Here is a 14,808-nt window from a genome sequence, read left to right on the forward strand (position 1 = left end):
GCGGGAAGGCGGGGAGGGGCGGGGCCGCGGCTCACGCGGCCGCCGGGGGGCGTGCGCGAGCTGGGGGGCGGAGCTCGCGGGTTCCTCGAAGTCACGGGGGCGGGGCCGGGCCGGTGGTGCCGAGGAGGGCGCGCGCGCGTGTCCGCGAGGGGCGGGGCAAGGCGGGGGCGCGCGCGCGCGGCTCCGCCCCGCCAGGTGAGTCCGGGTGGGGGGGCGGTGAGTCGGGATCGGAGACGGGGCGGGGGGAGCGCTGGAGGGGCTTCGTGCGGGGCCCGGAGGAGCCCGGCCCTGGGCGGCGGGGATGAGTGAGGGGAACCGTGCTGCCTCAGCCTCCCGGGACCCGGCGCGCCGGGGTGCGCCTGGCCGCGGCGTCCGCGCACCGGGCGCTGCTGCCTCGGAGCCCCGCTCGCCCCGCGCGGCCGCCGCCCCGCCGCTCGCGGCTGCAGCCTGAAGCAGCGACGTGGCAGGAGGCGGTCGGCAAAGCCCGGCGGGTGTTCCTTCTCCGCTGCGGAGGAGGCGGCGAGGTGGGTGTCCCCCCGGTCCGGTTCGCCGCGCTCCGGCCGCCCTGCCGGCATGGGACGGACCGTCACCATGGGATGGAGCCCGGCCCGCAGCTGGCCCAGAGGGGCTCTCCCTCCTCGCTCGTCCCCCGGCCGGCTGTTGCGGCCCCGGGGCCCATGAATGGCTCGGGCGGGTAACAGCGGTGCTGGAGGCGAGGACGCGGCTCCGGTGCTCGGCTCCGGCTGCCCTGTGCCTTTCCCGCCGCTGGGAACGAGCCGGCGCCGGGTCAGCTCTCAGGGGTTGGTCTCGCTCCGCTGCTGTAGCGCTTCTCCGTGCTGGTATTAGGAGCAAGAGCGCTTAAAAAAAATATTAAAGAAAAATAAGCGTGTGAAATATTTAATTGTTTTAGCTAATCCGTATGCCGTAGTCGCAGACTTCTCAGGAATCAGCCTCCTTGTGCCACTTTCAGAGTCCCTGTGTATACATCGTTTTTCTCCCTTTGACGGTCCTTGTAACATACCCTTCTCTGCGGGGTGACCTTACCGCTCTCTGCCTAAAGGGAGGGTGTAGCCAGGTGGGGGTCAGCCTCTTCTCCCAGGCAAACAGCAACAGGACAAGAGGACACACACAGTCTTAAGCTGTGCCGCGGGAGCTTTAGGTTTGGGCATCGGGAAGAATTTCTTCACAGGAAGGATGATTATGTATTGGAATTGGAGGTGATGGAGTCACCATCCATGGAGGTGTTTTAAGGAAAGACTGGACGTAGCACTTGGTGCCGTGGTCTAATTGACATGGCAGTGTTCAGTCATAGGTTGAACTCGATTTTTTTGTTTTTATAAGAAAACAATAGTTGTAGAACATGAGCATGGCTTGTTCTATGATGTAAGCATCTTTGTATAACACAAAACAGTAAAATACACTTATTTTGCCTTGTGTAACCAGTTTCTGGAAGTACTGTTCATAGTGGTTTTTTATCCTGCCATCCAAAGGGCACTGACGGTGAGGCACCAGAATGAAGTTGGAGAGGTGTAGTCGGTTTGCCCTTTGCTCCAAGACAACCAGCCAGACCTTTCTGCTTGGAGGAGTGTTCATTGCCTTGGGCTCAAGTCGAATCCTCCTGATGAAGTATTCTGCTAATGAAGGTACTGTTGGACAATATCCATGATGTACCTTGAATAAGAAAGCACTGATGTTTGGGCTATACCCAAAAAACCTACTTCTCCACCTGTAGAGTTCTTTGCATAAACATCCTGTTATATTTATAGGGACATGTGTTTCTGCGCTGTAAAATTTCCATCTAGCCAATGGTCTACCATAAAGGTATAACTTGGGTTTTAAGGTGATCTGCCTTTATAAGATGAGGCAGGTGATTCATTTTATAGCCAACTCTTCAAAGACAGGATTGTTGTGTAAGCGCTATTGGCAGTACGTGATTTAATTGAAATGTTTTTCTTGCAACAGGCTTAGGAGAGAAGTGGTATCCTAGTGGGTGTGCTAAAACTGGCTGGTGTTGCCAGTCCTAAAAGAAGATTTTGTCATCCTGGAAAGTAATTTTTTTTGTGAGGGTTAAAAAATACCACATTGGCCTTTGGGGAAAACCTTGCCATTTTAATTTGTTTTTGAAACAGCCGTGTTCTGCTGTAAACTGGGACTAAATGAGGAAAGAGTTCAACTCAGAAAAGAGGCCATTCAGGAAGATGTATATCATAAACTTTGAAACATAACAGAAGTTCTGACAAAGCCTTTTGTGACTAAAATTGTGACTGGAATGGTTAAAATAGATTCTTGCTCCAATTAGGAATGCAGGAGACAGAAACTGATTGTGTATTCTCTGATTTGCTGGATCCCACAGATAACAAGTATGATTACCTTCCTACAACAGTGAACATGTGTTCTGAAGTAGTAAAACTGGTCCTATGTGTAGTGCTGGCAGTCTGGAATAGGAAAAAAGGTAAGTACCTACATTTTAAATCCCTAATATATGTTGACTTTCTAAGATTTACTGTCCTGCAAACACTTTTTTTTTAAACAATAGATGATAGTCTCCACTTGCCACAGATTTTGCATTGCAGGTGATTTTTGTTTTTTCTTTCTTTTCTGTCCTGATGTAAAAACGACAAGAGATTAACTTCATAGCATTTCAAAATGGTGCAGAACAAATATTTGAATTGGAAGAAGGTGTCAGGCACTGGAGGTTCATGTTAACTTGAACTGTTGGTTTTGTCTAGTTCTCCAGGAAACAGTTATGGCTCTGGCAAGCTAATAAAACTTTCACCTTCACCATTTAGTACAGACTTACCTACGACAGTAAATATATTGGTGTTTGCCATCATTGCCTACCACTGGTTGTGTGTTTTCTGGTTTTCTGTCTTTTTTTCTTTTTTTTTTTTTTTTTTTTTAAATCCAATGTCTGATTTTTTTCTGAACGTGATGTGTTGATGCTTCAGGAGAGGATTAGCTCTCATTGGATAGTTTTAAATCTGTGCTAATAATGTACTCTTGGCTCGAGCTCTGAAGTAGTCTAAAGTTTATCACAGCCTTCCTCCTAAAGCTGGTGTCCTGAATACCTAAGTAAATATCATTCTTTGTGCTTTGTCCTTTCTTTCTTCCTTTCTTCCTCTATGTTCTCTTTATACCCAGATCCTGTGCTGTGGTCTGCAAATACTGTCTGAATGAACCAGGTTCTGGTTTATTTTGTACTTCTGACTTTACTGGCTGACTTTTGGGTGTTCTGTGGAGGAATGCACTATCTCTGTCATAGTTCCTGTTGTAGATTTGATCAATAATCAACAGGAAGTTGATTACACCCAGTAAGGATGTCACTGCTCTGTAGGGATTCTGGGGAGCTTTTTGGCCCACAAAGATTGGTTGACAATGGAATTTTTGTTTTGTGATGGATGTAACAGGTTCTGTTTTCTCTGCTGAAGCAAGGAGGTGAACACCACACAGGGTTGCTGCTCCAGCTTTGTTGTCTGCCCTGGAACACAGGTTCCTGTATTGCCAGAGAACTGTGGAACCCAAGTGTTTTCAGTCTAATGGTGTTCCTCAAAAGAGAACAGTGATACCTATTCTATTACAAGGGAATAGGCTTTCAAAATAATAGGAATGATGTCTTTCTTACTGATTTCTTTTCCTTTCAGAAAAGGGTTGTATGGATCATCTCTCTGAATGTTTTTCCTGGAAGAATGTATGTAATTCCATGAAATGGTCAATTCCTGCCTTTCTTTACTTTTTGGATAATTTGATTGTCTTCTATGTACTGTCCTACCTCCAGCCAGTAAGTATACTAATACTGGATAACATGTCTTCTAATATCTCAGTGGGTAATACTGCTCTTAGGCTGTCTACCCTGGTAACACTGTCAAGGCAAGACTGTAACTGAGTCTGTCTGCTCTTTTAACACTGGCATGTGAAAGAATAATATGTTACCTTCCCGTTGTCTTGCTGACTGATCAGTGTTGTACAGCTTTCACCAGAGAAGAGTCTTTGTATTTTCTCCATCAAAAGTGATTTAGAAATAAGGTGAAGTGGTCAAGTAGTGGGAGAGTTTTGGTACTTTTCCTTCTATGCCTTCTTCAACTCTATTTCTCTTTCAATCCATTTGTTTCTCTTGTTATTACTTGAGCTGCACTTTTCTGTGGGGCTTTTACCACTCCATGTATGTGACATAAAGTAAGTGTAATCTCACAAAGGGAATAAGTGTAACAGAAAGTGAGGAGGGGAAGAAGAAAACACACTTAATTTTTGCATTTGTTTGTTAGTTATGTTTAGGTACAAAATTTAGTTGGTACTTCCTTCTAGCTACCCTCATCCTTTTGGATGAATCATATGCTTAGGAAATTGTGCAGATTTTGTGCTTGCTTTTATTTTTGAATCATGATACTTTTTGGTTCAGAATCTATGTTTGCAGTAAGATGGAAACAGATGGTTTTTGCTTGCTATAAAATACTGTGGCTGCCCCTGTTGAACATTAAAAATAAATGGTTTTCTACCTCCTCTATCAGAATTTCTCTTTAAAATATTGTTCTCTTAGGTGTTTATTTCTGTCACTGACAGACCAGTCCAGGGTCTAGAACAGGACTCAGTTGAAGAAACCTAATAATATCATGAGTGTGATATCTTTAAAAAACATGCACAGCTGCTTGGGTTTGTGGTTTGTTGTATGGGGGTTTTTTGCTGATGGGATTTCTGTGGTGGTGGTGGTGTGATTTTTAGTTGGTTGGGGTTGGTTTTTTTTTTTTTGTTTTGTTGGGGTTTTTTTTAATTTCTTTTTTGTGAGTTGTTTTGTTTCGGTTTTTAGTTTTAGGAAGGAAATTCAGCTATAATATTAGTAGAAGCAAAGCCTGGTGTGTGTAAATGCTATTTTTCTCTTAAGCAATTTCATTTGGTTCAGTGAAGGTAATCCTTTGTAATACACAAAGCTTTTGTTTTGCATTCACACACACCTAGAGATAGCTTGTCTCTCTCCCTTCAGAACATGTGCTCTAAGATTCCCCTTTTTAGAACTTCTAGCATCTTTTAATTAGAGAAATTCTGTGATGGGTAGCTGAAACTGTAACATTGCTATGATAAAGAAGTTTGAAAAGAGATAACTAAATATCTCTAAGATGGAATATCTTGGTAGTGTACAAGATCATGAATGTGAAATGTGAAGATGCTTAAAAGGCCATACCTGACTGAACCTGGTTATGTGACTTTAAATACGAAGTAGTTTTGTGATTAAGTAGGACCTGGGTGAGCGGTTGCTGAAATTAGAGTTGCTTTGGTGAGATTTTTTTTGCTTGAAACTTCAGCTATAACTCTGGTTACCTTTTAGTGGCTAAATTTCCTAGGGACTTAGCTTATGAGATTTTGCTTGTGGTGTGCAGATTAGTGGCGTGGGGAACTTTGATATTCCCGTTCCTTTTCATCTAGAACAGAGTTCTCTTGAGGTTTCAGAGAACAAAGTGACTCAAAATCAATTTATTTGGATGGGGGGGCATTGACTGTAAAGCAAAACCAGAGTGTGCATGGAACACTTCTACATTTTGCATAAAGGCTTTTTTTTTTTCAGAGTGATTTCTGCCAGATTTCCTCGTTTATTCAACATTTTTCTCTTTCCACTGTGTTCACCTAACATGAATATTTACTGGGTTTTAATTTTGCAAAGTGGAAAATTAAGATGTGTTTTCTTTGGCAGGTGTCTCATTGTCAGTAAGTCTTCAGCTTATTTGAGAGCCTGTGTTGTGCTGTTTCGTTAGAATTATTGCTCAGCAGACAGTATGTTGGGATAAAGTGGAAGATAATGAGAAAAGAGTCTGTGCTTTTCTTCTGGTCAATGAAAAAGACCCTCTAGAGTCTTAGCAGAGTTGGGAATGTGGAAATTATGAGAAAATTCAAGAAAAAAATCTGTATTTTGTACTCCTGAATCCATGTATGCTTTTATGTAAAATTGTCCAAAAAAGGTGAGATCACTCTGAGGCTTAATTGGACCAAAAAGTTCAGATGCCTGGATCTTTTGTCCGTGTACTGACTATACAGGGCAGTCCAGAATAACAGTTTGCAAAACACCTCTGCCCCTCAAAAAGAGGATTTTTTTTTTTCCTACTGGTGCTGGTGGATTCTGGTCTTTACAGGTAACCGGTGTGCCTAAAAGAGCCTCTTCTTGGTCCAGTGTCTCAGTATAGAGTGTCTAGAACAGAGACAAAACAGACAATCCTTGCCACAGGGAGTTTGCAGCTTGGCATCGTGGGCATGGATTCGAGCACTGAAGTTATTATATTGTTATTCCCAAATGAAACAGAAGCTTTAGAGTTGTCTTCAGTTGTACTTTGAAATAGATTTTTTTAAAATTACAGTTGAAGTCTTGAATCAAAATTCAAGCCAAGCACCTCTTTATCTTTGATAAACTGATGATAAACTCTCTAGCAGAAGCACTTGATATACAAGAAGTTTGTTTAGTGCAAGTGCCTTGTCCAAGTCTGGAATTTCATGAACACTGCAAATGGCACTGTAGCCAGGAGCAGCTTCACCTTGCTTTATTCTTTGTTCTTTGCTTAATTCTTTCTTTGCTTACTTTCATTTTGGAGCAACTTCCTCCTTTGTGTCAATGCAGCTGTTTTTGCAACTGACTGGTCAGCCCAGCTGGGGAACTGATCTGACTGAAAACTAAACTGTTCTCTGTTATGTAAGTTTTCTGTTGAATTGCTTTCCTCACATCTTCATTTCAGTGTAGCTTTCCCCACTACAGTGGAGCTTGGGCTCTGTGATTTCCCTGACATTTTGAAATGGGACTTGAATATCATTTTACAGATGTGCTATTGTACCTTTTGGGTGAGGAAGAAAATTCAGTACCAGTGCTTTTCACTGTGACACCTTGCAGGAAGGTGAACACTTGAAGTCTGTAGGTTTTTGGTGTCCATGGTGTGTCTGGAGTATAACTTTGTTCTTCTCCTTCTCTTTCAAGGCAATGGCTGTACTCTTCTCAAATTTTGTCATTATAACAACAGCTCTTCTCTTCAGGATAGTGCTAAAGTAAGTAGTATTTGCTAAAGTAAATGAAATCTAAATCTTCCTAGCTTTGATGAAGTTAAGCTACATTTTTTCTCTTTGTCTGATGGCAACAGTAATTCTCTTTCCTTGTAACTATACCAGCTTGGACAGGTGGTTTTGTTTTCTACTTATGAAGGTGTAAGAAATACTATGTTATTAGGAGTCCCTTCATGAGTCTACATATTTGGTAAACTCTAGTAGAAACAGTTGAAATCATGATTATATAGTCATTGAAAGGTAAGAAGAAAGCTTTCATTTATACATTAAATATCTTATTTCATGATTGCCAGTACTTCTTACCAGTCTGTTGCAGTTCTTAATTGAATGTAAACAGGGTCTAGTAAGAGGAAATGAGATACACAAGAGTGAAAGGCAGAGGTGTGTTTGGTTCATTAGTCATGTGACAAAAGCCAGACAATGTGTTCCGCTTTGCTGAATTTGTACTCTTTGTAGTTTGATTTAGATTCAAAAAAGACTGTCAGGGAAATGGGTGTTAACTTTACACTCTAAAAGTTGCTTGTGTTGAATATGGCACAAATAAGTCCTTGCTGTAGATGTTAATATCCCAAATTTCCACTCAGGCTTTGAGTGGAAAAACAGTATAAATAGTTCTAATGGTCTTATGAATTACATTTGTAGATTTATCAGAGTTACCATCATAAAATGCTATAAAAGGGCTCCAAATCATGGGGGAAAAGACCATTATAGTGAACGTTTTCCAAAGAAAGATGGTAATTATTTGGATGTCTGTGATTTTTTTACTTTATTCATTAGACCATTGTTGCCATGGAGATGGGATTTGCTTTTAAATTGTCAGGCAATCAGTATCTAGAAATAATGGGATCTTGAAAGGCCTTCCTTTTCCTTATTCTTCCAAATGAAGTGTACTTCATTGTGTACTTCTTTGATTGCCAGTCTCAGCCCTCTTTGCCATAGAAAATCATGTTGCGTTTTGGCATTTTATTGTACTCTGAAAAGACTTTCTTTACACCTGTCTGTCTCCTTATCTGTGGCACTATGTCTTTTACATGTTTTATAGATCTGGATGTTCTGTCATTTAATTTATACCACTGCGTTTCTGAATTTAGTGGCTTTTTTGTGTACCAGGCGAAGACTCTCTTGGGTACAGTGGGCGTCCCTGGTGATTTTATTCCTGTCCATCGTTGCCCTGACTCGAGGAACTGGAGGCCATCAGCACAGCTTGGCTGCACATGGATTTCATCACAGTATGTTTTTTAGGCCATCTAACCACTGCCTTCTCGCTACTGGACCTGAGGAAGCATGTGTGGAAAAGAACAACTGTGCAGCACCAAGTTTCCTCCACAGCTTCCAATGGAATGTGACCAGTACCATGGCAGGAGCATTGAAGCCTCTCCGCCTCAGCCTGGGCCATCTTCTTATTCTAGTGCAGTGTTTTGTGTCTGCCCTGGCTAACATCTACAATGAAAAGATGCTGAAAGATGTGGATCAGCTTGGGGAAAGCATCTTCACACAGAACAGCAAACTTTATGCCTTTGGAGTGCTGTTCAATGGGCTTATGCTGGTGCTGCAGGCTAAGGACCGGAGGCAGATAGGGAACTGTGGCTTCTTTTATGGGCACAACATCTTCTCTGTGGCTCTTATATTTGTCACAGCTTTTCTGGGGCTGTCTGTGGCCTTCATCTTGAAGTTCCGAGACAACATGTTCCATGTTATGACTGCTCAGATCAACACTGTCATCATCACCACTGTGTCTTTCGTCGTCTTTGACTTCAGGCCTTCTCTTGAGTTCTTTTTGGAAGCTCCTGTGGTGCTTCTCTCCATATTCATTTATAATGCCAGTAAAGCAAGAGGCCTGGAATATGCCACTCTGCGGGAAAGGGGAAAACTCATCAAAGGAGATGCATGGGAGAGGTCAAGTGGGGTAAGGCTACTCAGTACTTGTCTCCTTTGGTTTCTCTTTTGTTTCAGCTCCCTTTATGCTAAGAAATGTTTGGAAGAAACAACTTGTGTGTGACTGGACTCATCCCTCAACACTAAAGCTCTGCAGTATTTCTTAAAATCTTGGGTATTGCTTCCATGTGCCACTCTTTGAAATCACGAAGCCTAAGTAAGCATTGCTCTCCTGCTGTGACTGTAGACAGTCCTGGGAGCAACTTTAGCTTTGTACAAATCTTTCCTTGAAAGCTTTATAACCAGGAGAGTTATTTGCCCAGGGCATTCAGAAATTGGAATTGATGTCTGGAAAGTAATTGTACCTAAGCAGAACTGGTAAGTCTGCGTAGCTTAGACCACATAATAAGGAAGTTAACACATTTGATGTTAAGATTCTTTCTACCGTAACAGTCAAAGATAGCTGAAGACAAAAAGGCAATGTTTAAATACACAGTTTTAACGTGGTTTGGGTTTCTTTTCTTCCTGTATATTTCCTCCAGGCCTGCTAGTGTTTTTTGTTCTGATTTGAACAGTGATCTAGTTACCTAGAAGGTGATAGAGGCGGCTTGCACTAGGGCTGTCATTCAGCTGAGCTGGGCAGTCACCTGAGGAGGTGAATGTTTGTGTAGGGACGGGCGGTGTGGATGCACACTGTAACCAGCAGAGAGCGCTGTCCCCACTGCGTTGCGACAAACATTAAACTCTCAAATGTTTTCCAGAAATTCCACATGCTGCTTTTTTAGGTTGTTGTTTAACGAGCAGTCAGTAACACAAATTCATATACTTTTGGCATATCAGGTGTCATCTATTTTAGCACTTACAGCTAAGCAGCTGTTGTAGGAATGAACAGCATTTTTTGAGCATGCAAAGCCAGCTATATCTTGGGCTGCTGCATCAAAAGCAGCATGACCAACAGGTCAAGGTAGGTGACTCTGCCCCTTTGCTCTTGTGTGACCCCACCTGCAGTACTGTGTCCAGCTCTGGGGACTTAGATTGGCTGGAGCAAGTCCAGGGAAGATGATCAGAGGGCTGGAGCACCTGTGGTATGAAGACAGGCTGAGAGAATTGGGAATGTTCATCCTGGAGAAGAAAAGGCTCCGGGAAGACCAAGCATCCTTCCACTACCTTCCTACCCAAACCATTTTATGATTGTATGGAAGAATAGGCTACAAGCTGGTTTAGGCAGGGAGTCACTGAAAAGTATTAAAGATGCAGGGAATGTTTTTTATGTGTATGTATTTCCTAAACCTTACAACACACTAGTAAGAGATTTAAATTGCAGGGTCTTGATTTTGCTTTAAGTGATACCTTCAGAATAAACCTTACTGTTTTTCTTCTTTTTTTGTGGTATTAATAATAACATGACTTTTGCTCACATTGTTCTCTTTTGCTTCTGGTTCTCATAGGATGGAGAAGAATTTGAGAGGCTTAACAAACCAAGCAGTGACATTGATACAGATGAAGATTCCCTCTAGCATGAGGCTGGCTTGGAGGAGTGCAATTACTCACAATGAGAGAGAGTTAATCTTTCATTGACATAAGGAAGGGTTGTTTTTCCCCACAGACAGACTATTTGGAACTGTTTTGGGGCTGGATGTCAAATGTGGATGAGGACAATGTTCAAGCTGTATATATGGAGAGCTGTATTCCTTCGTGCCTGTCTCCCAGTGTCTGGGGAAATGGAAATCTGGAATGCCTTTGTAGCAGCTGGTGGATTTTACATGCAGCTTACGTGGCCTAACTTTGAAAGAGCTTGAATAAAACAAAAGTTTATTAAACAGTATGAATACATCATCTTTTTTTTGTGTGTGTTTAGAAAGGCTTTGTGTAGTGGCTTATGCAGCTACAGTAATGCCCTTCAACATCTGGAGCGTTGAGCAAGAGAGTGCAGGTGGCAATATCATCTGGTGTTGTTCTACCCTGGCAGACTGATAAGGTCTTGCATTCATTTTGTAGAGAGAGAAGTCATTCTGCAGAGTGCCAGGCATAGTGATCTCAGAATTTCTGTTGAGGCATCTGCTGGATTGTATTTTGACTGAGATGAAAATTAGGTTCCAAATTATTCAGAGAATTTTGAAACAGACAAGAGAGCAGGGATGCTGATAAGGGACTCCTGGTATGTTCCTAAAACCTCTTCTCTCAGAGCAGTGGAAAAGATGTTGGTTTATAATTTCCTCCCTTCAAAAATGTGTCTTTCATAGTTGAAAGATACTGTCAGAAGAATTCTTAAGATAAGCAATGAGTTCAGTGTCAGAGCCTCATACCAGAGTGTATAGTAAGCAGTAAGTGATGCATTTCTCTGGACTGAAGACAGTCCTGCCTTTGTTCCCCTCTGCCATCCTGTCCAGGCTCTGTGTATAAAGCTTATGTGTACTGAATTGATGGCTTATTGCTATATTAACATACCTCCTGTCATTGATCCATCAAGAGGGGCAGCCTGTTTTCATATGTGGCCCATGGTTTATAATTGTCAAGTTATAAACTATGAATCTAAAATTTCTGTTATTTTTTTCTGTATTTTTATAGTCTATATTAAGAGTAACAGTACAAAATTAGTTTAATGTTGTTGTTGAGAAGAAGAATCTAATTTCATTGTGCTTTTATAGCAGGTCATTTCAACATAAGGAATCCTAGGCTTTTGCATCTGTACAGGAGGAATAGAAGGCATGGTTCAGTGTAAATTCCAGAAACTCCATTGCTCTCATTGGTTTATGATGTTGTATTTTGGGAAATGAAACTTTTAAAAAAAAATCCTCAAACTCTTAAAGGCTTAGAGGCAATAAGATTTTTTTTTCATTGCATACAGCTTTGCAGTATATACGAGTTTGTTGCCTTTTTCAGTCACAGCTACCAACTTTAACAGGTAGTTTCAAAAAGAGTGAAAGTACTGTTAGCTTTGGATTGCTTTGCGCTTATGTGAGCAGTAACTTTTTACGTGAAGTTCCAAAGACCTTTGCTTTGCATCGAGTGAGAACATAGAAATCAGCCATGATTGTACTTCTAAAGACAGAGCATCAAACCAAAGATGAATGTCTTAAAAACCATGTTTGACCTTTGTGCATGAAATATCTGCATTAAGAGACAGGGATTATGGAAATGACTGATCTTCAGCTATTATAAAGTGCATTTAGTTCTTGCTTTCAACTCTTGTCCTGCTTAATGATTTTCCTTTCTGTAAATTTCTCTAGTGCTATCGTGCTTGACTTATTTGTCAAAGTCTAGATTGCGCAAAGGTATTGGTTATTTAACTGTTGATCCAAGTTTTTACTCATGCTGCGGATTTGGTTCTGTCTAACATGTAGAAATCTTTCTGTTGTCTTCAGGTTGGAGGTCTCAGAGAGATTATGTTGGATGGCCAGGCAGGTTTCTTACTATAATGAAGGAGAATCGTATATCCCCTTTGTAGCAACAGGAATGTTAACTGATGTCTACATGGGTAAGGATTTGCATCCACTTAGCAGTAACATAGGCTAAATAGTAACCCAAAGTATATCATGCAAATCTTTGCAGCTGTGCTATCCATGATATAGTGTGTAGGTGAGATTTGTTAGAGGAAGTGACTGTGAGCAGTTGTCAGCTGGAGAGCAGCCCTGGTGAGCAAGGGGGAGCAGTTCTATAGAGTTACGTGTTTCAGATAGATCATGTGAAATCCCACTTGATTAAGTATTTCCACTATATGGAAACTACTCCATGTCGGAAAGCTTAATATATATTTGCTCAAAATTACAATAGCGAAATTTATGAGCATGTTTTTGGAGAGCAGCATTAGTTTGGCACACAGTCTTTAATGAATACATTGGCCAGAGTGCTCATGTTAAGCTTTGATTTAGAGCCCAGATTCACAAGCGTTTGAACTTAATTGCTGCTGAGGGTGTTATGTTCCTCCCTCCAGGTTGGATGAAATAGTTCACAAAACATCCCAGGAAGGGAGGTGTGTTCGTGTTTCTCTTGCTTGTAACAAGTCATTTAAAGAAGTATTTATTTTGGTTAATTTCAGCTATTTTGTGAATGTAGCTGCTTCAAAGACAGACTGGAGGAAAACAGCCATCTTGGAGCTGAATAAAATGCCATAAATATATATAAGGAAAAAGATTTTTTTTATCATGTAGAATCTTCTCACTAAGGTATGTTGAAATAGGACCTTAATCTCAGTAAGTGTGTGTCCTCAGAGTGATGATGCAGGGACATATCCAGCGATCTGGATTTGATTTGTTTTGCCAAATGAAGTCTTCATTTGGAGAAATGTAACTTCTGAATGCTTATAGCCTGCAAGATAATTACATGTTGTCGTTGAAAGAATATTTTGGCTTGGTGCTCCTTCTGGCTTTGCTTTTAGCTTTCCATAGGGAAAAGTGGGTTGCAAAATCAGGATTTTAAATCATTGCTAAAAGTTTCTGGTGATTTAGTGTCATTATGTAATGAAGGCAGAAATAGACACCAGAATGTAGAATAGTACAGAGTCTTCTACAAATTCTGTGAATATTTGGATGTGTAGTTTTGGTTAAGAGCCCATCCCTACCTCCCTTGATTAGTGGACAACTTGTTTCAAGTTGCCTTTTTAATGCAACTCCCACTCAATGCCTAGGCTGGGTTTGGTACTTGCACAATTTGACTTTGAATTTCAGACAAGGGTATTAAAAAAAAAGGCCATTTGGATCAGGTGCTGCATTCTTTTTTATGTAAGTTAATCCTCACAGCACAGGACATTTAATTTATGTGATTTGTAGTGTGAGTTAAAAGGGCTTTCATTTAAAGACTTCACGTGAAAACAAGATTACAGGAAAGTTTAAACGAACACGTAAAAGAAAATGCCCCAAGGGTGTTTTTCTTTCTGTCTACAGGAGGTGCCTGTTAGGCATTTGGTATACTTTCTTCTGCTTTTGCTTTAGGCAAGGAAAGTTAGGCAGCTGACCTTGATACAGCAATGCAATGAGTTCTCATTTTCTAAAACTGAGCTACAGGACACTCCTTTTTCTTCTAGAAACCCTTCCGTCCTGTGATTCTTTTTGGTTTTTTGAATTTCTCTGTCCACTGCTTTCAGCTGTGGTAGTGTTACCATCACTGAGAGCTCAGAAGCTCTCTGCAGGCAGCAGTCCTCTCAAAAGCATTCTGTCAAATGCCTTCTCCCAATTAGCTCCAGTCACCTGAGAAAGGTAAGTCAGGAGCTGTACCCTGCACTGACTAGACTTTGTGGTAGGGAGAGCAGCCTTCTCCGGGGAGTGACCAAGTCTGTAAAGCTAAGGCCTTGTGACCATTTGTCTGCCTTTCTGACTTTCAGAAGGACAAGTAATGCCTGATCTTTTGTGACTTAAGTTTCTAAAGAAAGCATCTGTTTTTGAGTGAACTTGTTGCTTTAGCCAGTTTTGTTTTCATCTAGGGAAAAAAATATCGGGAAAATGCCGGAAGTCAAAATGCAGAGCATGCTCTGGGCAGCTTAGAGCTGTTGCTTCTCCCTGTTCCTGTGCTGCTTCTGTGATGGCAATACCCAATACAAGTCCTGTTGTGTTAATCTGTATATGATGTGCACCCACGTCATGGGTTATAAAAAGAAATGTGACTGGTCAGGCACACCTTTGACATCAGGAGTGGCCAGTGTGCCATTATAAAGGCTGACATAGTATCTGTCTTCACTTAAAGATATTCCATAATCTTTCTGCTGCATCTTTAGAGATCTAACCCGAGGGCTGTTGAAACCATGGCTATGCATGCAGTTCCTGCCACTGGTTTCAGCAGGGTAGGGTGGTGCTACAGCTCCAATGCCCAAAGACATCAATGAGAAGGGAGAAAAAAACATTTCTGAAAGTGTGGCAGGAATAGAGATGGTTTAGCAGATTAAATGAATCTCAAATACTTTTATAAACA

At 41.6% G+C, this 14,808-nt stretch overlaps 1 protein-coding gene across 3 annotated transcripts; it reads left to right on the forward strand.

The window, feature by feature from the left end:
* The first annotated feature begins 108 nt into the window (after positions 1–108).
* Positions 109–10,721, forward strand: SLC35A5 (solute carrier family 35 member A5). 3 transcript variants are annotated; one of them, XM_066175233.1, is made up of 7 exons: positions 109–195; positions 1,491–1,643; positions 2,354–2,452; positions 3,642–3,778; positions 6,947–7,014; positions 8,140–8,935; positions 10,353–10,721. In XM_066175233.1, exons 2-7 carry the CDS (start codon positions 1,514–1,516, stop codon positions 10,419–10,421), a joined length of 1,299 nt encoding a protein of 432 aa, XP_066031330.1. In that variant the 5' UTR covers positions 109–195; positions 1,491–1,513; the 3' UTR covers positions 10,422–10,721. The 3 variants fall into 3 exon arrangements, with proteins under 3 accessions (XP_066031330.1, XP_066031331.1, XP_066031332.1); XM_066175234.1 differs by lacking the exon at positions 109–195 and adding an exon at positions 293–524; XM_066175235.1 differs by lacking the exons at positions 109–195; positions 1,491–1,643; positions 3,642–3,778 and having other exon boundaries at positions 2,382–2,452.
* The last annotated feature ends 4,087 nt before the right edge of the window (positions 10,722–14,808 follow it).

Source organism: Chamaea fasciata, unplaced genomic scaffold, assembly GCF_029207755.1.
Source record: "Chamaea fasciata isolate MVZ Bird 193981 ecotype frontalis unplaced genomic scaffold, bChaFas1.0.hap1 SCAF_2, whole genome shotgun sequence".
Taxonomy (NCBI): Eukaryota; Metazoa; Chordata; class Aves; order Passeriformes; family Sylviidae; genus Chamaea; species Chamaea fasciata.